General features: G+C 40.8%; 1 protein-coding gene across 1 annotated transcript in view; it reads left to right on the top strand.

Annotated features, from left to right (window-relative positions):
- Positions 1-2,153: 2,153 nt before the first annotated feature.
- fndc3a (fibronectin type III domain containing 3A) overlaps positions 2,154-24,790 on the top strand; it is a 49,956-nt gene continuing 27,319 nt past the window's right edge. Inside the window, exons 1-3 of the mRNA XM_034113027.1 lie at positions 2,154-2,574; positions 5,279-5,422; positions 16,532-16,607. Coding sequence (XP_033968918.1) covers positions 5,312-5,422; positions 16,532-16,607 — 187 coding nt within the window. The 5' untranslated portion in view covers positions 2,154-2,574; positions 5,279-5,311. The remainder of the gene's footprint in view (positions 2,575-5,278; positions 5,423-16,531; positions 16,608-24,790) is intronic.

Below are 24,790 nucleotides of genomic sequence, written 5' to 3'. Positions count from 1 at the left end.
CTTGATGTATGTTTTCCCACTGCATCCGTCTGCCATGAACCCTACAGAAACCTAAGTGTTAGTTTTGGCCCATAGTGGACTCCATTTGTGTTGTGTAAAATGGGGGAAATAAAAAGTTAGCAAATCCCCATGTCCTCCTAAATTGACCAGCCTCTGGTTTAGAGGGGTTTTGGACACTTTAGCTGGCCAGGATGGCTGGTTTAGCTGGTCCTGGCCAGTTTAGCTGGTGGCTGGTTTAGCTGTTGCACCAGCTAAACCAGCCACCAGCTAAACCAGCCATCCTGGCAGCTAAAAACAACAGCATAGACCAGCATAGTATGCTGGTATGCTGGGCTGATCACCAGCATCCAGCATGACATCCATGCTGGGCTATGCTGGTTTAGCTGACAGGCTGGTCTTGAACCAGCAAGACCAGCTTGGCCAGCTTGTCCAGCCTGGTAAACCAGCCTGGTAAACCAGCCTAACACAAGCCTAACACCAGCCTAACACCAGCTAAAACCAGCTACCATCTGAAGCTGGTCTATGCTGGTTTTTTCAGCAGGGTCATAAAAACATTTCGTTTTAGGTCAAATAAGTATTACACTGCTCTGAAAACTCACTACACTAACTCCTAAGATGTTCCCTTACTATAATTAATTAAAATATTGAACTCACAACACTGGTAATTACAAAATTACAAACTTACCATTTCTCTTTCTATAAATAGTGCTTGTGTTGATGGACGCCATTTTGAAATACAATGAAATTATCTTTTTCAAAGCCACACCCCCATATGTCATATGTTTGAAAAAGCCCAGGATGTCCTCTGTGGAGTACAATTGGACTTAATGCTGTGGCATGTATGACCTCAAAGTAATGGACCAAAACCCAATGTGCTCAAAAGAGGACACAAATGAATGGGTGGGTCTCTGGAGGATATTTCCCAAAAATACTAATTTGCACGTTTTAATAATGGAAAAGCAGTTGCTATACTATGACTTATTATAGGCTACGCATTTTCAAGTGTTTCTTGATTAAAACTCAAGCATACTATACAAATTGTAAAATTGATTATAGTAATTTAAATACACTTGTAAACAAATGATCTGTCATCTAAGGTACATTTTGGCACTGCAACATACCACAACATGTAAAGGACTGCATACAACCAAGACATGATGCCATAGTGAATTTGCCTTCAAATTAGGTATTTTGATGTGATACTGAATTGTGATGTTTCTCAGTGTTTCACAATATAGATTTGGGCCGTGATAAGAATCTAATCAAAGCCCCAGAAAAATCTTCAAAATGTAACCTTTGCTACGAGTCATGTCGACATCATATATATTACATGCACACTTGTAGTGTTGAAATTATATGTCAAATTTCCAGTCTACTTAGTGGTGCTAATAGTTTCGTTATATAGGAATTGAACACACGATATGACTAGAAACCTTTAAAGGCAATATGATGTTGTTAAGGTGGACCGGATATTTCCAATAAGGATTGGGCCAGTTTTCAGAGTTGGCTGTTCAGGCAGAACTGAAACTAATATGATCACATCCATGTCAATCCAATGGGATCCTTGTATAGTTTCACCACAATAAACCAATAAAAAATGTTTCTCTGTGACTGACTTGGTGAAATAAAACGATCACACACACGTCAACCTTAAGGTCCTCCTTAAAATCATGAAAATCTACGTAGACAGATGAAGCTAATTATAACTGTACAGATGGGCTAATTATAACTGTACACACTATTGAATGCTGATGATGGAACCATTCAAAAGCAAAAGTAAAACAACGTGACAATATTATAAATATTATTTCCCCCTTTTTTCCCCACCCTTTTAAATCCATATGTCAATCAAACATTACACACAAAACATTGACATCAGGGGTACACAGGTACATACAGAGTTAAACAAAATAAAGAAAAAATAAAACAAAGTAAACATTTTCAACATTTGGTTTAGTGTCAGTCCATTTTGATTGTGAATGTGAAATGTTCGCACAAATAAAATTAGTTGTATAAAAACATATATATTGTATCAAATCCAAAACCTTTAAAGTTTAATAAAATGTCCTCTTCCTGAAGTTGTATCTATTATAAATATTTGTATTTGCTATCTGGGCACTTGGGATTCGTCATGATTTGCAGTATCACGCATGCGCACAGAGCCCTGCATCGATGGAGAAATTCCTGACTTTTATGCGAGGTGCAGGGTTGGATGGAAAGTTATCTCGATAAACTGGCAATCAGGCTAACATTATCGGTACTTAGCATCGTCACCGTCGCTCGCTAGTCACGCCGATCTGTTTGAGGTGTAGTCAATACGGGCGATCGACGTTCACATTAGGAGAGAAGCACATCTTCATCTCGCTTACTATTAGCTAAGGTAGCATTAGGGTAGCTAGCACTAGCATGTCACATATTGCCTGTGTTTATCCAGGTAGCTAGCAAGGTTTTCGGTTCAGGTGTTGCAGGAAGCAGCAGGTCACCGGTGGTTGCTGACGTAAAACATTTCGGGGAAAGCTGCAGATAAATCATCACTGTGTCACACAGACTGCTGCTGCTGTGCCTGCTGACAGAGTGAGTAACGCTAGCTGATAATAACCCACTTATGTTGCTGACAGACAACATATGGTGTATTACCTGTGTCTCTTAAAGGACCCGAATTAAACTGTATTGTTTGTGAGTTAGCCGTTAGATAACCAACAACTATGACACAACGCTAAGCACACAACACACATAACACACGTACACATACACTTGTAGCCAGAGTAAACACTTGCAGCAAGCTAACCTAGTTAACTGAGGCGAATAAAAAGAGCATTACCTCTGAACATTGACGTTAGTATTACTTGTGGGATATGTTACAAAAGTATGTTTGTAGTTGTTAGAACGTATGTAAAGCACAGATAGTGGGTAATGTTAAGGAAATACATACACTCAATACAGAATCAGCTTTTGCACAGTGTGTTAGGAAACAATTTCTCCAGATAAATGTCACATTAGAGTATTGGCTCACACCTGTATCAATCTTAGTCGTATTAAGAAATGGATGACCTAATATAATGTATAATACACATGGAGCCTTATTATCATCATCGTTTTGTTAATGCCTTTGCCTTTTTTAATTATACATGAAGAAAATATGTATAAGTGTTTGCTAGTTACAATGTCCTATTATTCGGATTCAGGGTGTTTTCCCCATTTGACCAAAACTGAAAGACAGCTGTTGTGTCCTAATTGACTGGTCTCTCAGCCACAGTCAAATATGATCTACCGTCAACAACAGATGGTACAATATTTTCCATATTGAAGTTATCTTTTAATCTGCTACAACAGATACGCCTATGCAAAGGTTTCAGTGTAATGCAACCAGAGTTTAATGCCAGTGTTAGATGGTTAGACCTACACCTTACAGAATGTTCATATATTAGTACAGTAAGTTTGGCATTCATGCAGTCCCCAAAGTTAACTCAACGCAAGTACTTCATAACTGTAGTAAAGAAAACACCTAATATCACCCATTCACCATAATCAAATATCATATTCAGGATAATTACCTCTCACATTATAATTGTCAGTCTGAGAATAGAACACAAATGTGGGGCTTATCAAGTTTCAACTGTGAGCAAATATAAACAAAGGGAGTGCCTGTGATAAGGGTTACTTCTCTATTTCAGAGGCTTAGCTAGCTGTTGAACTGTGTGTTTGAAACATTCATTTAGACTTGAACATAAATATACTTGTAATTGTCTTGTGTTATAGAGTATTACTCCAAGCGACTGCTGTGGTTGACCTGGAGGCCCAAAAACCACACAAGAAGCCTGCCATCATCTAATAATACTGGGCTAATCACATGTCAGTCCTCTACTGTAGCAATAGTTCCTTCAAGCCCAGTTCATTGACCATCACACTGTAAACTGACTTTGTTATTTAAGCTTAAGGAGGGGAGGGACTAAAGCTAACAGATAAGCCAGATCACAGTGAGGATCAGCGGCGCATGCGCTAGATTGTAATTAGGTTCAAGGACACATGTTACATTTCTCTCATGGTGTTCTGTCGTTGTTTTTTTAAATTCTCTAAGCCACTTTATCTTTTCATGTATTCATCTGTTTCAGTCTCAGCTTGGCCCCCTTTGAGTCTTATATAATTGCAGTTTTGAACAGAAACTGTATCTTGCCTACATACTTTGCTACGGTTTGACATGAGTTTATGCATAATCCATATTGGTTGATGTAGATTTGTTCATTGCTAATATAGCCATCTTCCAATGTAATAACAAAAAGAACAGTTACCAATTTTGCTGTATTATTAAAAATCCCTGTGAAACATAAATCAGTTATACTTTACTTCAATCATAATTTATTCGACTTATATACACACAATATATATATTTATACACAATTCTTGTCTACTTCATAATAACAGCAATCACCCACATCCCAACACTTGACAAATAAAGGTGATAATGTTCTCATACTATATTGTAAGAGAGGGGAGGGAGAAGCCGCATCCTGTGGTGTTCTGGGTAAAGGTAGTTCTCAGCAGAGATCTATTGACTTGCTGTAAAGGCCCTGCCTGACGCACCAAACTGACACCAAAGAACACGTCCCGACGGACCCGACTGTTGTGTCACCTCACGTCTTCTGCGTCTTGGCCAAAAAGTCGCACTGGAACACACCGCAAAGACTTCAGCCGACGGCGAAGTAGCACGTACGCACTGCGCATGCGTGAGTGGCAATAACTCTCCTTACCAGCAGGCGGCGGTAGTGTGTATTCGTCATTCAAAAGAGGCAACCGGAAGACAGACCGCGTGATATATACAAACAACAAATAGCGTGTGCGTTCCATTTTCACTCTCGTCCATCACAGACTGTTTCACATAGCGACTTATAATCGAAAACATGTTTAGTGAGGTACTGGCGGTATCAAAAAATATGTGTGTGCCTAATCGTTTGTTTGCGTACCTCACTTCCATTTTGCTTCTCATGCACTGATTCGCTTAGCTGAACAGCCAATCAGAGTGATTTATTTTGCAGACAGCCTCCGCTCCCGATTCAACATGTTCAATCGAGAGCGGAAGGTGTCGGCACCGCCGAAAAGACACAACGGTGCGGGACACACCAATCTGAGTAGGGCGACAGGACGCTCATCGACGGCCAGACATCTATCGACTGCCGAAATCGGCTTGGTGTGTCAGGGTCTTAAGACTCAAGGCGATGACACTACCAATCTCTGTGGTATACTTTGTGATTTTCTATTGATTGCAGTGTCTTTGTTGCAGGAGTACCTCTTCAGTGGTGTGAATGAGGGAGATATGGCAGACCACACCCCACCTCTGGAGTCCGGCCAGCTTCTCAGCCCTGAACTCTCAATGCTGGCCTCACCCCTGCCCCCAGCCATGGTCAATGGAGATGGCCCCCAGCAGGTACTGTAGGATACCTCTGCCCTCATGTCTCTCTGCTTTTACTCACGCTCGCCACATCAAGTTGGTTATGCCCAAATTGCCTTCTGGCCATCTAACTTGTAATTACAGTTGAAAGGAATTTGTTAGAAGTATATTTGTCTGTTATCTGTTGTTGGCCTTAAGGTCTTCAGTTGCATATTTTGTCCATTGGGATAAGGAAAATGAAGCCATTAAACATGTGCTAGCCGTTTTTGTGCTTGCCAAAAAAGTGTATAATTATCATGCATAACACTGGGCGGCTTTTGGCTAATTCATGAATGCCTTAAAATGAACAACATTCACGGACTTAATCAAAGACATTTTAGTAGGTGAATTTAAAGCACTCAAACAATTAATAACGTAGTAACACTAGGCACTGACATAGTGTATCACATGACCAGCATAACAGGGAACCACGGATGTAGTATTCGGTCTGATATGTACACCAACAGAGCCTGGAGAAAAGGGTGTGTGTCTGTCACAGGCAATAATAAATCAAGAGGTGGCTGAATCTCTTGTACCTTTTATGAAACCCGATACGTTTGGTGGCTTGTTTCCGATGCTAAACGAAATATGCACATATGACTCTTACTCAGATAAGTATTGAAACAACACATACGGAAATATCTTAGCAACACTGCTTAAGGAACACGTTTCACATGCAACAGGTGTTAGTCAGGAACAACATCTCTCTCGGTTTTGATAGCAGCCTATTCTGCTTGGGCACAGGATATAGGGTGATATCCCCCCTTCATCTGTCGTCGGTATCAAAAGGAGATTGAGTGGCGCTGACAAGCCAGGGTGATTTCCCTGTCATTTTGATCGTCATCAGTTCGATTTGCTTAATTTTTAGTCACTTCCTGGGGGAAAGCATTGAACCCACAGTGATATCTTTCCGTCATTTCCTCAGTCTCATGCAGTTTGTCGAGATAAGACTTGCTAATATTAGCACTGCCCTAAATGCGCCCTTCTAGCCGTCGTGTCATTTTCCACAGTGGAACATCCCTTCCCTGAATCAGGCTTTGTTCACTAAGAGATCACATTTTGCTGGTTGTCGGGCTGTGGGGGGTGTTGTTCTCATGGAATTCAGTTACCTTAGCACCTCCCACAAAGGTTACCTGATTACCTGTACTTGTCCCGTGTCGGTGTTTACCCAGCTTCAATAAGAACTACAGGAATAAAATGCTGCTGTTCCTATCTGGCTCACATCATTACCACCCTGCTGCTCGGACCAATTTGAGACACTGCATGGTCATGATGGCTGAAATGTACGATGAGGAGGAATAACAAGTATCCAATAACACACAGCAGTGACTTTTTTTTCAAATGGCGTTTTTTTTGCACTAGAGGTATTAGTGTATCTGTCCTAACCTAGATACATGACAAGTAGATACAGTGACAATTCATTTCTTTAGAAAGGATACGATTTTTAGTTTCAGATTAACTAGATGATATAAGGTTTTAATAGCAGTAGCTACAAACCAAAATTATGAATGACAAAAAAGCCAAAATCTATCAAGTATTGAAGACCCATTGTCAAAACAAATCTGCCAACTGCTGAATCAACGTAACAAATAATGTGCAGTGAAATACAAAGCCAAAGTTTTTGGCCAGAACCAATTACTTATGTATTTTTTACTGAAATGCTGCTGGAAACTTATATTACGCAATCAGTTTCAGGGTCATATCATTATCTGTAGCCATTATATTTAAATCTGCTATATGGCTGCATGTCTTTGCATATATAATGGCTTATTACTTCAGTTATTTTCTTTGACCATGGAGAGCAGAGCAGAGTGTGAGTGTGCAGTTGCTAATGCTAGCATGGTTAGCTTGCCTTAGACAGACTTCTCCCGCAGGTGATGGTAAAACCCATAGTATGTGTTAAAACATGTAATAAGTATTTTATATTTGATTCGGGTTTTGCAAAGTAATTCTGTTTGCAAAATCAGAAGAACTGACATAACTTACAGTTGTCTGGGCTGCTGAGAAGTATACTGTGTACATTGAGAAGTATTTTGTTCATGTTTGCATGAAGAATGATAGGTCCCAAAAATAAACAAACATAGTTATTCGGTAAGGCATTTGCCTTTCAGATATGTTAGTTTACTTATTGGAAATTGACACTAAATTCAGTTCTTCCTTTTATTGTGGGTGTTTAAGTGCCTTTCCAAAGCGCATATGGCAATTTGATGTGACTGCTGCACAAGCGATATTAAGTGTACATCATTTGATGTTGGGGCTTTTCATTCTACGACTGTTGTTTGAGCGTCTCTGTGAATAAGGCCTATCTTATGTGTGTCTTGTGTCTGAAGAGGTGTGTAAATATCATGACAGCTGCAGAGTGAGGAGCATAAACCACTGGAGGGGTCCAGGCCCTGACAGAACGAGGATAGACTGTGGTGACAGTGAAAAGGATTCAGAGCGATGGCTGACCCCTTCGTTTCTGACCTTTTAGTTGGAGAAACTGCAGGGACACCTCATTCTTTGTTCTGGTTTTCTTTATCCCAGTCTCGGCTTGGTATTAACGCTCTGTTGGACCAATTATTCTGAGTCACAGAGGAAGCTGTTGTCTTGGGGTCATTACCTGAGATGATTCCTTTTTAGATATGACTTTGGCTACAGTATGATTCACTGCTTCCATCCATTTAATCCCCCCCCCCCACCCCAAGTTTTTTCCTGCTCTCGCCGTTTGGTTTGTAGCTAAATGGGTAACGGATGAATCGGTCTGTTTCTGTCAATGTTTAAGCCCAGCTAATGGCTTATGTACTTAGCTGTTGTCTGTGCTGATGGGTATGTATATTTTCTTCCATTTTGTTCATTACCCTTTTTCATTAGACCAGCCATTTTAATGTTTTCATGTTCTTTGTGCTTGTTTTTATATTCTACTGCTTTGCTATATTTACCAGCTGGTGTTTGTAACCTGGCAGACTGAGAGAGATTAAAACACCTCTTAGAAAGATGTCATAAGCTGTTTGTTGGTAGTTATTTGTCAAGATATTAGTATCAGTATCACTTCTATGCTTACTCCTTGCTGTGTAGTTCTGAAATCCATTTCAAGTAATCATTAGACATTTCGGGATAATCTTTCCATATATTATTACAAGATCTTTCAATACAATATAGAACAGTGAATACAGGAGTGTTTTTTTAAATGTCATTTCTAATCTAACGTTACACAAGCATAGTCGTTGATTTTAATTCTATTTCATGAGCTAAGATTTGACAATAATACAAACACCTCACTGTTTGCTTTGGTTGTGTTTGTGAGAAACTCAGCATAAGTAGTAACTACACAAATTGAACTGGGAGCACCCAGCCATGAGTGTGTGGCCTGCTTGTGGCTACGTGCCATGCGTGGGCTAATGTTACTGTGGGATAGTGAGACCTCACTCCCGAGTCGAATCAGCCGTCTTCAGTGCTGGCCTTGTATGCTATAGCCAGACACAGGAGACAGGGCCTTGGAAATGTGCCCATCACAAGTTGCCAGAGGCCTCGAGATGTTGTGACAAAAACGCAACCCACTCTGCTGGTCAGCCACTGAATCATCTGTGAAGATGGGGGTGAGCCCACTGTTTGTCAACTATTGTGAGGAGGTGGACAGGGTGTGACTCAGCAGTGTTTTGTAGACTTTCCTCCAAGCAAGTGAGACAAACCATAGACTGCAGCAATTTTCAGAGCATACACAAAGTACTGAATATATTTACTCAATCCATATACTGATCTGAGTTCTTCTCAATTACCATTCAAGCACTGCATTCATCAAGATGTCAACATTTATATTGTATATTATTATAGTACATGGTCCATTACATATTAAAGAACCAGTCCTAAAATTCAGTAAACTGATAATTAGGAGAACGTTTGAATAGCATTTTTGTCATAATATCCTACAGTAACACAGGGCGCCTAAATGAATAAACTGGGATTTTAAAGGGATTTATTTTGGGTAAGAAATGTTTCTAACAAAAAAACTGAATTGCTTCTTTTGCACAAAATGGCACATCTATATTAATTTCTAGTTCTAATTTCATAATCTGTGTAAAACTGGGTAGATGACAAACCTTGGAGAAAGCTTTCTCTGGAAATGTTTTTAACACATATCTGTGGAAGCGTACATGAGGTGTCTATAATATGAAACTACCTCTACTTCTCCTAGAGCAGATTTACCAAACAAAGTGACCAAGCTAGAAAGACCTTAGCCAGGGAGCTGACCTCAAACCCAGGGACAACTGTGACATTAGTTTAAAGTGATGAGAGATTTCTCTGGAAGGACTACACTCAGTAGAGCACAAGTCTGGGCTATGTGGTAGAGGAGCCAGATGGAAGGCACTTCTGAGGAGAAACAAAAGACAGCCAAGACCCATGACAGCATGCCTGGAGATTGCAGGAATTCATGTGAAATGTTCAGAGGGCAATAGCCAAAAGAAAATACTCGGATTTACCAAAAATGATTATCTCAGCTGGAGTGGAGAACTCTGCATCAGGACAATGATAGGCTATCTAAGGCTCCGTTTACACGAAAACGAATCGAATTCGATATCAAAAACGTCTTCCGTCCACACGGTATCGGCTCAAGAAACGTGTCCGTCCACACGAGACTGCTCGACCCGCTGGAGACGCTGTAGTACATATGCCGGGCCTGTAAGTGGCGCTGTACTTCCGCCACAAAATACACCAAAAGCAGCGAAGAAGACCCCCCGAGCATGGTTGCCATGGTTGCCCTTCTGTTTATTCTCCGTGGTGGATTTAGCAACATGTAGTTCTCCATGTCCACTAGTTGCTGATATTTGTGGTAGAGGAGCTGTAGATTTTGCACTAACATCTGTAGCATGGTCAGTAGCATGGACCATGCTACAGCAGTGAGCAGCAGAGGTGGGGAGAGGCGGGGCTATGGCTTCATCGTTATCAGGAAATGATCGTATAGGACGTACACACGGAGCCGTTAGGCCCCCCAGAACGTTTCGTCCGCAGATCTACCCACCTTGGGACCCGTTACTGTTTGAGGGCTCCGTTTCCGCGGTTCCGTTACGGCCTCGTGTGGACGAACCGTCCATACGATAGAGAACTGTAGCGGATACACCAGCCTAACACCAGCTCCACTGTGAAGAGTGGTGGTGGCAGCATCACACTAGGGGTTACTTTTCATTGGACATGTTGTTAATGCGAGCAGAAACCAGAGCCAAATTCACAAGTAAAAATCTATTCACCGAAGCATCCAGCATTTGCGGGCTGATTTGACATTAAGTAGGACAATGTTCCTATCCAGGCACCTAGATCAATACTGGATAGGCTTCAGTTTGTGATTGATCTGTAATAACTCCTAGTTAAATACAGTCCAACCAAATTTAGAGGACAGTGGAGACATGACAGTGTCCAGGTGGTCCATACTAAGGTAGACATAGACACTTATAAAGATGGTGATGTCAGTGGTTGAATAGTTGTTGGAAAAAATTAAATGGCAGATGTCATTTTGTTTCAAAATGTGTTTCATAATGTAAATCACATTATAGAATCTGAAATCAGAGAATTTGCTTTTATTTCTTTAAAAATAACTCCAAAACATAAAGACATTATCTAAATGGTCAGAGATTTACTGAGTTGACAACTCATGGATAAATCTTTGCTGCTCAAACCGATAATCACCTAAGGCCTTGATCCAAATATAAATATAAACATTGAGTGGACACAAAAAAAGCAAATTAACATATAAAACAGAATGCTTCTGTGTGGCTTATTGATCATACACATTGACTGTGCTTTGAATAATATATATAACACATCATCTCCTTTGTGGGCTCATATTGCTAAGACGACACTACTACTATTTATAAGGACTTGCTACAGTATGAATAAACAACTAGAAAATATGTTTTTCCAGTCTATTTCTATCCTCCTTTCCTGTCATGCGATGTTACAGGGGATCCTGCAGGGTGGAGGATCATCAAATTGCCTTGAATTATCATTGCGCATGTAAGCATATGCCGTCAGCTGCAGGGAGACTGCGTTAGTTCCTGGCTAGTTCCGCCGCTGGCAGGATTTCCCTGTGTCATTTGGCTCCTGTATCCTGTACACCCAGCTGCGAGTTCACATCAACGCACAGTAAACAATTAAGAGGAACAAATAGTGAGAAACCTGAACTCTGAGTCACCAACGGTTGAGAAACGTCAGAGCTAACAGCCGTGAACGCACAGAGCAGCTCATTCCCGCGGGTAATAAAACAGCAGTGGCCACCTGTGTGACAGTGTGTGCTAATTGATCTACACTCTCTCTGCATTGTGCTCATACATGGATACAAATCCTTACAATTGAGAGGACAACATGTATTGTTTTTTGTATGAATTTGTGGCAGTCTGATTTGATTTTCTTTGTTCGCATGGTTTCTTCCATCCCGCTCTGTTAAGAAGATCATCTCTGTCGCGATTGTGACCATCTCACTTTACAGTGCTTAGTCATCTGTGTGGAAAAATAACCTTTGCAGTATCCTAGCACTGTTGGTGTATCCACTTTCAAAAAAATTCATCATACAGTTGGTTTTTGAAAGCAGCATCACATTCAGGGACACATTTATTCTATAGCAGGGGCATGGCTCGGGCTGAGCCTGAACGTATTTGACAGTAGCCCTGTAAATTCAGCATTATACGAGCTGATCTTCATTCAGGGGGATGTCATAGCTGGGGTTGTGTATGGATGAGGGGAATAGGGTATGGCAGATGCTGCAAGCAAGAGGAGTTATCAGAAGAGAACAAAGAAAATTGAGGATTTCTTTGCTTATTCTCCGCAAATATACAATATGTTACCATTGTACATATTCAATATGTTGCATACAATGCTATTCACAAACTGTGAAACCTCTGTTGGATGTTTTACAGTGCTATAACATTATGAGGCAATCCTTTGAAATTCAGAGCAAAATAGCCAAGAGAATATTAGCAGTCTAAGCATAAATTATTAAAAATAGATTAAATATCAAGATCCTCAACTCAAAAACACTAATTGAATCCCACATTACAGATCAATATTGTGCAGTTGTTTATTAGAACAGAAAATATTTCAACATAATTTCTTGCAAAAACCTCCTTCCAGTTGCAGACTGTTTATATAAATTGTTCTGTAACTATAGCTCCAATTTGTGCAGTAAATATGTGGGCTATGGCAACAAGTAACAGAAAACGGGACTTGCTGCAGCAGGCTGCTAGCTTTATTAGTGCCAAGATTACAGTTTATTTAATTTGTTTATTTAAGGTTGCTAATGGCGTTCTTCACTGTCTAAAATTAGATTGCAGTTGTCTATAATCGTTTCGTGGACATATACAGTATGTCTTTTCCTGCAAATGGATAGAAAATCAGCATGTATTAAAATTGAAAGTTGGATTATTTAAAAAAAGAAAAAAACACAACAACAGTTGTATCAGCCTAACGGGGGCACTATCCTTGTTTCATTGGGATTTTGGTAATAACTTCTTGATTGTGTTGAAAAATAGATTCTTGTTTGAACAGATTCTCAGCCACTTTAGAAATAGTGTGTGTTTTTGTTTCTTAGCATTCTTCATCTTTCAAAAATAAATGTAACTTCATATTTCCCTCAAGTCATCTTACTGCATACACCTATACTCTACTCCTGATCATTACTGCTAGTGGTTATATTTCTGTAATCCCTTCAAATCATCTTCTTATCATTTTACAAGAAGCAATAACAAGCATAGGTTGTTTTTTTAAGAGGTTGTGCTTTTTTGTAGGTTTACCGCTTGCGCAGCAGTATCAGTGACGCAGACGTATCTGTTAACTTGGCACATGCTGATCAAGTTATCAGCACTGTCGCTTTAAGGAATTATCCATTTGCAATGAATAAGGACAGATGTTACAGAAGCAGTGAATACTTGCAAGCTCTTGTTTATTGTGTCGCTGTACATAGTGTCTCTGTTTTGACTGTCAGTGGGCTGCTTTGTGATCTTTGAAGACAGTAAAGAGAACTCGAGGGTGCAATTGTCGCCGAGCGCTGGAGCTCTGAAATGGAACTCCCACCACCTCATCTCCTCTCGCATCGATCGGAGTATTAAGAGAGGGTGTATGGCATGTCGCTCTGTGAATGGGAGAGAGAGCCAGAGAGAGTAAGAGGGGGAGGGAGAGACGCGGGGGGAGGCAGAGGGACTGTAGCGTAGTCGTATATGTCAGCCTCAGAAGCTGCGTGGGTCGCTCTTCTCCCTCACACCGTTGTTGTTGTTGTGAAAAAAGGCAGAACAAAGGACTCTCCACGCAGTGGAACCCTTATACCTGCTTAGCTGTGTTATGAACACGCCCTGATGGAATGCTATAGAAATTAACCACGTTAAGGAGCACAGCAGGCGTGAACTGAGCTGGCACACAGTCAGTGACAGAGGAACTGAATAGCAAACTGAGGCATCATCCTTCTCAGATTTGGTCCGGTTTTCCTGGGTTCATCCGCCTCCTTTTCCAGAGAGTGGCCACTGCTGATAAGGTTTCAATCCCCTCTCTGAAGGTTTGGCACGGACATCGCTGTGGCTTATTTGTTGAAGGGGTTGCTGTGGATACTGACGGTAGGGAGGCTGCACTGGAGCCAGAGGCAAGAGTGAACAAGCCGCCTGCTGCAGAGTGCGCCGCTATGGAGCAGATGAGGCTGAACCAGGCTAAGCAAACATGAGATTTACGCCACACTTTATGTGAACGCTACATCCAGCGCAAGAGGCTAAGCCCCATCCTCCTACAAAGCTCCTCGTCGTCCTCGTCTCTCTCGACTGTTTCTTCCTGGATTTTGTGCAGGAGTGGATGGAAGTGGAGGGTGTAAAGGATCAGCCCAGCCAGATGTGTTAGCATTGCGGGTCATGTGATTTCTCATGAGGGTTGGGTAAAGTGGTGGAGGGTCTGGTAGACCCTGGAGCATCTTTTTTTTTCTCCTTTTTTTTTCTCTGTGACTGCGTGAGTAGCAACGCCTGAATGAGAAAAAGCAATGCGGGCAACAGTAAGTAGCAGTCAGATATTTTATTAGCAATTCTGTTTTATGACATGAACATGCAATGGATGTCTCTGTATTGATTTCAATGTAACGCCCAACGTAAAGATTGATATTCCTAGAAGAGTGTTTGCTTCACACCGAAGGGGGGTGGACAACAAACATACACATGCACCCCACTGTGAAGTGCTTAGACTTTGATTCAATTAGACCTCCGTTGCCCCACACCCCCCTCCCACCAGCATCTACACTTGCTGCTGACGCTGCCTGTGTTGGTGTGTATGAGCATATGAGCTTCTGTGTGTGTGTGGCAGTCAAAGGGCTCTTTCCTCTCCCTGCTGAGCACATGAATGGGAGCAGTGTCAGAGATGGAGGTGCTGATGATTTCTGTGCCTGAAGAAAACCGTAGCCAAAGCCCTCTGCCAGGGGAGTGTAGATTCTATGACAGTGACTTCCACAAGAGTGAGGTAACTAGCGCCCACACACAGTGCCGGGCAACTAAAACCTAATCATGTGGGCTCCTTAGGAGTTAAGAAGAATTAGTTAAGAGATTTAAAGATGATTCGGAGAGAGTTTCATTGGTCTTGCTTTCATTAACCTATTCTGACCTGTTGATTTGGTGAATGGTAGATGCATTTAATCATTTTTAGTTTTATTTGGCAGTCGTCAAACATTTAATGTCTTTGACAAGAATGTTGAATGGTTTGAAAAAATGTTTCCTTGCTAATAATCACCTTTTTCTTGTTCTGTTCTCTAGTCTTTTGTTATGACAAAGGCAGTGTGTCTCAGTATATGGTAGCAGTGTCGATTTACCTGATATTTCCAACAGGCTTAATAAACTCAATAAATGGGAGATGGAGATTAGAATTTGGAGGTTTATGGTTGAAGCTTTAAATGTGTGTAATGCCTGATAAATCAAGATGTTTTTAAAACTATGAATGTGGAGAAACAACTCCGTTTAACAAAATCATATATCCTTGGATTTTTATGTGAAATATTGACACAAAAAATATTTAAGACATGAAGACTGGCTGTGTTTTTCCTAAATGGATTAAGATAAGAATTGCTTCCCTTCCTTCCTTATTTTTTCATGCTGGCAACATCTGTTGAATGTTCTTGAAATGTACAGGTGGTTGTTATTTGGTTGTTACATGTTACAATAGGGAAGAGAAAACTGATTCGTCTTCACATTTAAAATATGAAAGTAATATAACTATGCATCCTTTTAAAAATGTTATCCAGTTAATTAAACAAATGAATGTCATCGATTTACAAAATGTTCTGTAGTTCGAATATTAGTTACTGGTTCATTAAAGTCTTCCAGGTCAACTCATCAAGTGCTTAATATGATCATTACGGCCAAAATGAACTGAAAATACACATTGATGTGCATTTGAGCTGTGTTCATTTCCCTGTACGGCTTCTAAGAAACAGTCCTTCACTCTACGGTTGATAAAGCTTGTAATTGACAGTGAAAGTAGCGCAGAGCATGAGCTTATGTATTGATAATGTGTAACACCAGTCAAATTGACCACCACAGCAAACATAGTCCAGGTATGGCAGTGTTGATTGGTGTTCACACTTCTCCCAATCTCCCATATTAAAAACATATATTTTTTTGTTGCAATTTAATGGAGAACACAGAAAGCCTTTTCCCCTCTTTGAACCTCACAGTCTTGCTCTCTGTAAATACGTGCTTTGTCCTAAAAAGAAATTGGTTTGAGGTTTCCTCAATTTTTGTCTAATTTTTAAATCAGGTTGGAGCAATTATCTCATAGCAAACCGTTTTGTGTTCTTATTGTTGCGGTAATACTCCTGCCACTTTTACAAATTATGTTTGCACAGAAATGCTCTCAATGGTTTTGATTTTTTTCCCCACTATGATTTTCAGGTGTCCATATTGTTGGTGTAACACCAAACACGGTTGCTGTTAAGACTGTTGTGTGCTTTTCACACAAATGTTTTTGCTTTTATTCACACTAAGGAAATAATTTCACAGACATATTAAAACTATCCTGAGTTTCTACAATGCCAGAGTGATTTCTAATCCACTATGGCATCTGTTTACACGATGTCAACATGTAATGTTGTTAATTAAATGTTGCCTTGTTTCTCCACAGGTAATCCTGGTGCAGGTAAACCCAGGAGAGGCCTTTACTATTCGACGAGAGGATGGTCAGTTTCAGTGTATCACAGGTAAGAAAGATGTTCTGTGTATATATAGATGTTCCATGTAATCCTAGATTCAAATGCATTTCACCTAATAATCCACACATTAAAGATAAGTGGTTTACAACATTTGAAATATAATGGGTATAATACATATGGACACATTATGATCTATTTTCATTAATGAACATATTTTTGCAAGGAGAACAAATATTATTTTGAATTGATATCTCCTTTGCAGAATACAGTTTGTTAAGCCTTGAAAAAACTAAACTGGTTTATATAACGACATTTAGTGTCAAGTTTAGGAGCATTATTCAGGTTCTAGCAGTACCTCGTGAAAATAAAGGCACACGGGCTTATTGCATTTCTCAGTACCAGTAATTGTTGTAGCTTTTACTGCAAAAATGCTGCAGGATATACAAGTATGTTCAGTGGGCAAAGCAGCACTGCTCCAGCAGGGACGGCTCCAGTGAGAGCAGACAACATATTGAATTGTTAGTTCCAGGGCATTGTGACCACAAGACAAATGCATCCTTGACTACACTCTTTAACAGGGCCACAGAAAAGCTACAGGAAAAATGTCGCTAATTTTCAATGCTTTGTCCTCTTCTTTTCCCCTCCCCGACATCTATTGGAACAAAGTGGAAAATAATAACTAAGGCGATATAGTTGCAGTGAACATCTCAGTGTTATAAAAAAATGCTTTCACTAAGGGATGAAGGAGAAATTGTGCAGATCACATAGAAAAAAACATTATGTTCAGAGCAATACATGGTTCTATTGTGCATTACCTCAGACCATTAAGCGCATGTGTAAAACCACAACAATAGGTTATTAACTATAAATAATCCAAGTCTTCAATTTGGTCATCTGTAGAAATGCACAGTTATACAAAGATATTCTGTAGAAAACATTTCCAAAGCATTAAGGCAGACACCTAAAGAATAGAAGAGGTTTTAACTTTACATGTGTCTGGTATTTTCCCCTCTGAAATGTACTCACTTTTGAATGGCAAACAAATATAAAATAAAGCTTAGAATCTCTCTGCCTGTGCGAATGGATGATTATGATGGAGAGGCTTTTTGAAATCCAATGCTGACACCCCGATTCAATTCATTTGGTGCTTACGTCTGATCATCTTACCAAGTGTTAGGTTATAATAGGTGTAAGCATAATCTGGTTAGCAGAGCTAGATCTTTGCTTAACTCCCTTTTATTTCTAGCAAACACCTTTTTATCCAGTTCTCTCAGCTTTTTTCAGTGTGTGCAGTTAAAAGAGAGGGGATTGGCCGGGATCCATTGACGTATTTTACAGGAATGACAACAGGAGACAGACAGTCATGTCTCACAGCTCCCAGGCAGCTCAATGACATAATAGCATTTTATGGTTCCAGCCAATGTAGTGAACAGTGCAGATGGAACAAATGTGTCATGCAACTGCATCAATATGTTTTAATGAAATTACATTTTTATTAAGAGACGGGGACCTTGAAAAAATGACACGTGACTTATACGCATAGAAACACAACACAGAGAGATAACACAAAGAGTTGAATTAAAAAAAAAAGTATCCTAACTTGATGTAGAATACAGCAGATTTGAATAGACACACACATGCCTCCTTACCCCAGAAACATACCATTGTCTTTATACATCAGTAAAGTAACTGTGATGTTGAATTTAATTTGATTGATTCTATTACAACGCTTCCTGTAGTACCAAATATCTCACCCTGCATTATTATCTTCCTGATTTGTCATACTCTTTTACCCCCCCTTCCAAAAAAAAACCCCACATAATTTTCCCCCCTTAGCTATTTTGCTGTATGTCGTTTGTCAAGCCGCTCTTCCTGTTTCATTTGACAGATTAAAAAAACGATCAGTGTGCCTGTATATTACCATAATGTAAAACAAGCATATGGTATGATTACAGTGTGTTGGTAGAGGAGTCAGGGCAGTAAGGCGGTGTTTGAGTGAGATGTGTTACACATTGTTATTTGTCCTCATGGCAGTCATTTCCTTATCCTTAATTGTTGGTGATTGCGCTGGCTTTGTGAAAGCAACAATGAAGTCTGGCTTCAACACGTCGCCGACATTGTGAACGGAAGACAGCTGGAGTAGGAGGTAGAGCTGTGGGGCAGTAATTGTAAACGATTATGATAAAATGTAGTTGCCCGGGAAAACATAGATCTGAAAATGATTGGCTTTGTTTGTTATGCTCCACGGACATCCCTCTCTGCATATTGACATTTTCTGTGAGCTCACTGACATTTTTTTTCCCTTCAATTTGATGTAATAAAGAAAGATAAAGGATGCCTAATAATGGTTTGTGAGGAAACAATGATTGCTACCCTTTGTGACTACAGCAGGCAGGCTCTCGACATTTTAGCATATATGTAATGACCAATGTATTATCCAGTGCTTAGTGTCTCACTGTGGAAAGACACTGGTATGTCTTGTCTGTAGCCTTAAACTATGCCTTGTGACGTATATGAATGACAATAGGCCTCAGGCATTCAGGTTTAGATGAGGATCCTTCACAGGCTTTAAGCCATCATACAGTTTCCTCACGCAGGGGCTCTTCTCCCTGCTCCGGTCTGACTGAGCTCCCACACCAGCCCCCCCATTACGAGCTGAGTAAACCTTCCTAATAGGGAGCGAGCATACATAGTCTCTCCATCAGAGGAGAAACAAAGGGAGAGAGGTGCCACATAGATCAGTGAGACTGCTTCTAACTGGCCTGTCACAGGGTGCACTCATCTCTCAGTGACGTGAATAGAGGGATGACTCACCGCTTGCGGTGCAAGGAGGAAGAAAGAAGAGTGTGTGTGTGTGTTTGCGTGCAGCCATGTATGCACATTGGTTGGTTTGGTTTGTTGTGTGTCCACAACAAAAAAGTATCCTTGTTCACTTAAGTGCTTGTTGTGCATATGCATGCTTTCACCTTTTACCCTAGTATGTACTGACAGGGACGGCGTGAGTCACAGTAACAAAGCCAGATCTGGTTTACACATATTTTCCAGGATATGCTACGTCTCACACCAATTTGTGTATTCAATTATGTATTTTTAGCAGCTGGATGTGTGTAATTTCTACATGTAAGCGCATGACTGCCTGCTCAATATGAAAAGATAATCTTGTAAAATGCAGTTTATGGATGGCATTTTCCTTGGAGGGCGGGCCTTTAGCGAAGAAAGCTAGAGTAGCCATTTAGTTTCTCCTGCTAGCTCTCCTCATTGCCATGAGAGGAGATCTTTACGTGAGTGGACGTGCCCTTACGATCCCCTGCGCTCCCCGAGTTGTCTTTTCTCAGCGTCTGCCACTGTACATCTGAAGGCTGTATCACTGGCACAAAGCGATACTCCACCTGATAAGCTCTGTGAATGATGAGGCAAGTCAGCATCAGGACCATAGGGTTGATTAGATCCACTTCTTTATCTGACTTAGCCTGCCGGTGATTCACATCACTTTGGATGATTCAGTCTGTGGATGAAGGCTGAAAGCACCGTCTACTTCCACTCGGCTTATTGAGTCTGATAGAGATGTGCCTTATCCAGCAAAAGCCAAGAAAGCCTTCCTGGCATTACGACAGGGAGCTAAAGAGAGTGTGTCTGAACGCTGGTATGTGCATGCATAAACCTGGCTCACTTGTAACCATTTTTCCAGTGTCCTGCGAGATACTGGTTGGTCAGTCAGCCCATCTGCCTACTTCTCCCTTATCGCTGATGCCATAGCTGTGAAATACCTCATCTCATTCCTGATGGTGCTAGTCTATCAGTGGGACTTGAGGCTGTCATGTCGCCTGCCCCTGAAACTGAGCAGACAGGATGTGCACCATTTAAGCATCTGACATTGTGCAGTGAAGAGGTGCAAATACGCTAGTATAGTCTGCTTTGGAAATAGGTTTATCACACATTTTTTGAAAGTTTCTCCTGAACATTCATAGTAATACACTTGGTTGTACACATAAAAAGTGACAAGAATAGATAATAAAAGGCATCTAGAGTGAAGCTGAAACTCAGCTTACAATCACAACATGAGGTAAGTGGGAATGATGGTTGTTTGTTTCAGAAAGTAGCAGAAATATTTTCGCAGAGCCTGGCTTAATACGACATCAAAAAGGTGTGGCGGTTCCACGAAAATACAACTGTCTGAAAACTGTTTTAATGGACTAAGGAAGTCATTTGGACAGTGCCATATCAGTATTGGGAACCTCTTGGTCCCATTTCTCAACAAGCACATAAGAAAAATGTACATGATAGTGTTCTGCAATCCTCCGTAATGAAGAGTCTTTATTATTTTTGAAGTCAAATACATCTAAGATGCAAAATCATCCCCTGCACCACAAAGTATTAGTCACATTTTCTCTGGGATGAATAATAGGATCTGTAAATGCCTCACATCTACTTTCAAGAGCCTTACACTTAAAACAGATTTAGAGGTGACTATACACGAATGAAGCAAATTAAACCATTAAAAGCCAAATTCTTAGATTAAATCATGATAAAAGTTATTTTGCCACAAGGGACAAAAGATTCAGACATAAATGTGTCCGTTTTCAAAAGGCATGTCCTTGCTTTTATCCATGCTAACTTTCATTAAGTCTGTTGACACGTGGTCTCTCCTCCTACATATTCCTCAACTTGCTACCCCTGAATTTATTCAATGCCTTCCATGGAGTTTACATTGTGACTATTGAGTGGGCAACAAGGATATGTAACCATCATGAAACAGTGGGCATGTGCTATGGCGCAGGTATTGAGTTGTTCACTCCATTATTTATTTTTCTACAGTGTAGTAAATTGAAGTGGCTTGCATGGTCATATCCATTTAGATGTGAACTCATAAGCCCACGTTGGGGTAGTTGCATGTTTCCTCACAGCCAGCGCCCTCTAACAGACAAAACTCATCACATATGGTTCACACAATCCGACCGCAAACATTAGACACATTAGCCACATTAGCCACGGTAACACTTTATTTTTATACTCGCCACCTCCCCCACCCAACTCCAAGTACATGCACACAAACATGTGCGTACCGACACGCACACAGACGAGGTTCATTCACAGCTTCTGCAGCGAGTGGCTTGGAGAATGATTGAGCTAGTGACTCATTCTCCCATTGCTGCGTTGATGCAAAGGGGGAGGGAGGAAAGGTAAAGAGGATGCAAGAAGAAAAACATGTTTTTTCTTTTTCTTTTTCTGAGTTTAGTCGGGGGTTGGATATCCGGACGAACGTGGCGATTCCGTGTCCACGGCCCTTTTAGTTTATATTGAGTTCCGTTTGTGAGTTTAGCTTCCTTGTTACAGGAGAGAGTGGTTTTGGAGTGGGATCCTCATATCCTTAACACAGCCAAATAAAAAAAGATATCCGGATGTGGTTCAGGCCCTTCTCTGGTTCTGGGTAAAAGCATCAGCAACAGGGTGATGTTATATATCAGACACAAGCATGAAGGTTACTGATCCCTTCCCCTCCTGTAAACTTCATTCAGGCAATTTGCCTTGTAAGAGCCATGAAAATGCCTAGAAATATTAGGAATTCAGACAAAGTTTACGAACTCCAAAAAAAGAGGCTATTTTTTAGTAAATTGTTCCGTTGTTTACTGTGCAGATTCCTCCCTCCGGCTCCTGTTTGCAAACAGATCAACACAGAATGCCCTTTTCCTCTTTGTTTCCCTTCCCTTCTCTATGTGCCTGGATCTGGGACGGTTTTAGAGATAAAATAGCATGTTGTGAAGAAATAGCCTTGCCAAGAATGGGCCTACGCAGCCAAGGCTTCCTAATCTTCTGATAAAATGTAACCTTATTACAAAATAACTACCCTCATAATTGATGGAAGATCTTTCCTGCCTGCAAAAAAGGATGTACCATTGCATGCAAATAGAGAACCATCTGCCACAGTGTTTTCTCTAAGAATCAACGTTAGGGTTTCATCTTGCAATTAATACTTATTTGTTTCATTGACAGTTCAGTGTTTAGCCTCTTTCCATTGCTTGGCTGTAATTGTTAACCTCTGTCAGTTAGTCTGCCTCCCTTGCCTATCCTCTCTCCCTCTCCTTATTTGTGGATGGAGACAATTTATTAGCTCTAATTAATAATCGGTCCCGCTCCATCTTTATAGGCTCACAGTTCATCATGTTGCCATTGAGAGCTTATTGAGCGCTCCCATATGAAACCACTCTTTCTCTCTGATCGTTTTTTCTACCTGTCTCAGTCTTGTTTCTTTGCGTCTGTGTGCCATTCTTGATTTGAACACCCTTCTTTTTGCTTCCATCTAGTTTGTGTGCTTTATTTGACTCTCTACATCTAATTGATGGTTCATTTGCACATCCGATTAAACTTGAAGGATCGCTTGGATTGTTACGCCTCCCAAGTCGGTTTTCAGTATGCCTTATTAGACCTGCGCAAAGTCCCACTTTGTTTGTTGTGATATCTATCCATTTTTAGACAAAAGTGAGCAGGCGGGTGCTCCAATTGGTCTTACCACCCTGCGCCTCTGTGTATGTGTGTGTGCGCACATGCACCTGGCCTTAAATAGATCTCCGCTTGGGCACTTTTACCCAAATGGATCAATTATCCATATCTGGCAGCTTCCCAGCACCAGTTGATCCTGGCTTTACCCGAGAGGCGTGGTGGTGAAGCCGGGTTTTTGGATGTTGGACGGGAGGTGGTTTTCTCAAAGTGCAGAGCCTCTGTTTACACTGCCAGAACGGGTAGTTTGTTTGTGGCTATTCTTGGCCCAATGGCAGCCTGCCGTTTTGTTGAGGTAGGACTGATGTTTTTTCCCGTGGCTGCTTCCTCTGGAAGGCTGGCACTCCACGGCCACGTCAGCATAACCAATGCTCTGGTTGACTCGGGGGGGGGGGAGGGAAGGGGGATGTGGCCTTTTCTATCGGATCTCTGTCAGCCCTCGTGCGTCAGTCTGATGTAAAAGAGTGGGTGTTTCCCCCCCCCCCCCCACTCAACACACACACACACACACACACACACACACACACACACACACACACACACACACACACACACACACACACACACACACACACACACACACACACACACACACACTCCAACCTATCTCTCCTCTCCTTGTGTGTGGCTCCCTCACCCTAGGCTTTCTGCTGGTCGTCTCCTCCCTTCACTCTTGAAGTCAGTACACACATAGGGCGGATAAACAATGGCATATTGAATGCTAATGTGTTTCATCAGATTTCCAGTCAGTCTGCATTGGCGGCAATAACTTAAATTGCCTCAATAAGTCATCACGCAGGTGCACGCCGGCACTTGGCATATGCACAACATCATTTATTAGCCTTAAAAGTGAGTAGAGTTAACCGTACGACACTTTGAACTCCCACTCAAATGATATTGTAATCTGAAATCAATGAGAGCTGAGCCAGTGTGACTGCCTTCATCAGGCTGAGCGCTCCCATGCTCCCTGAATTGAGGTTTTGTCCTTGCCCACCTTTTGTTCTGACTGAGGCAGTGAGTCACTTCTCCACCTATCAGTGTGTGGCTCAGTAGAGGGGCTTCAAAGCGTTCTGCCCTTTTGATACCAGAATAATAGCTCTATCTGCTATCTGTCTTTTCCAATGAAGTTTATGACAGGTAGACCAAGGCACCATATCTATTTTATTTTAAGATCTTTTAAACTAACAGAAAGTTATAAATGGTGAGGCTGCCTGTCTGGCAGTAGAGTGAAGAGAACAGTGGAAAGAAGTGCTTCTGTTCGGTTTGGGTGTTTGTTGGTCAGTATGTTTTCTGGAAAGATTGTTCAGTTCCTTCATGAAACCCTATTGGATGGTGTGGCATTGGCCAAGAAAGAACCTGTAATATTTAGGAGCTGATCACAAACCTTATAGCTTTGTGAAGCACCTTGAGATGATGTTGTTTTTAAAGTGTGCTATATAAATCAAATGTATTATTATTATTATTATTATTATTATTATTATTATTATTATTATTAAACCCTTTACATGCATTATACACATTAAACCTGTGTTTTGTGATTCCATTTGTTTGTTATATTCATGAAAAGGGATAAATGCAATATAAAGAAATGCACAAACATATCTAGAGGAATGTCTAAAAGCATGTATACTGCTTTTTTCAATGCCTGTCCCTAAGGGGCCTTTAACATTACAAATATAAAATATGTGCACAGACTGAAAAGTTAAACTGTCAGACATTTGTGTTAACCTTTTATA

Source organism: Trematomus bernacchii, unplaced genomic scaffold (genome assembly GCF_902827165.1).
Source record: "Trematomus bernacchii unplaced genomic scaffold, fTreBer1.1, whole genome shotgun sequence".
NCBI classification, from domain to species: Eukaryota; Metazoa; Chordata; class Actinopteri; order Perciformes; family Nototheniidae; genus Trematomus; species Trematomus bernacchii.
This window is presented reverse-complemented; position numbering and strand designations above follow the sequence as displayed.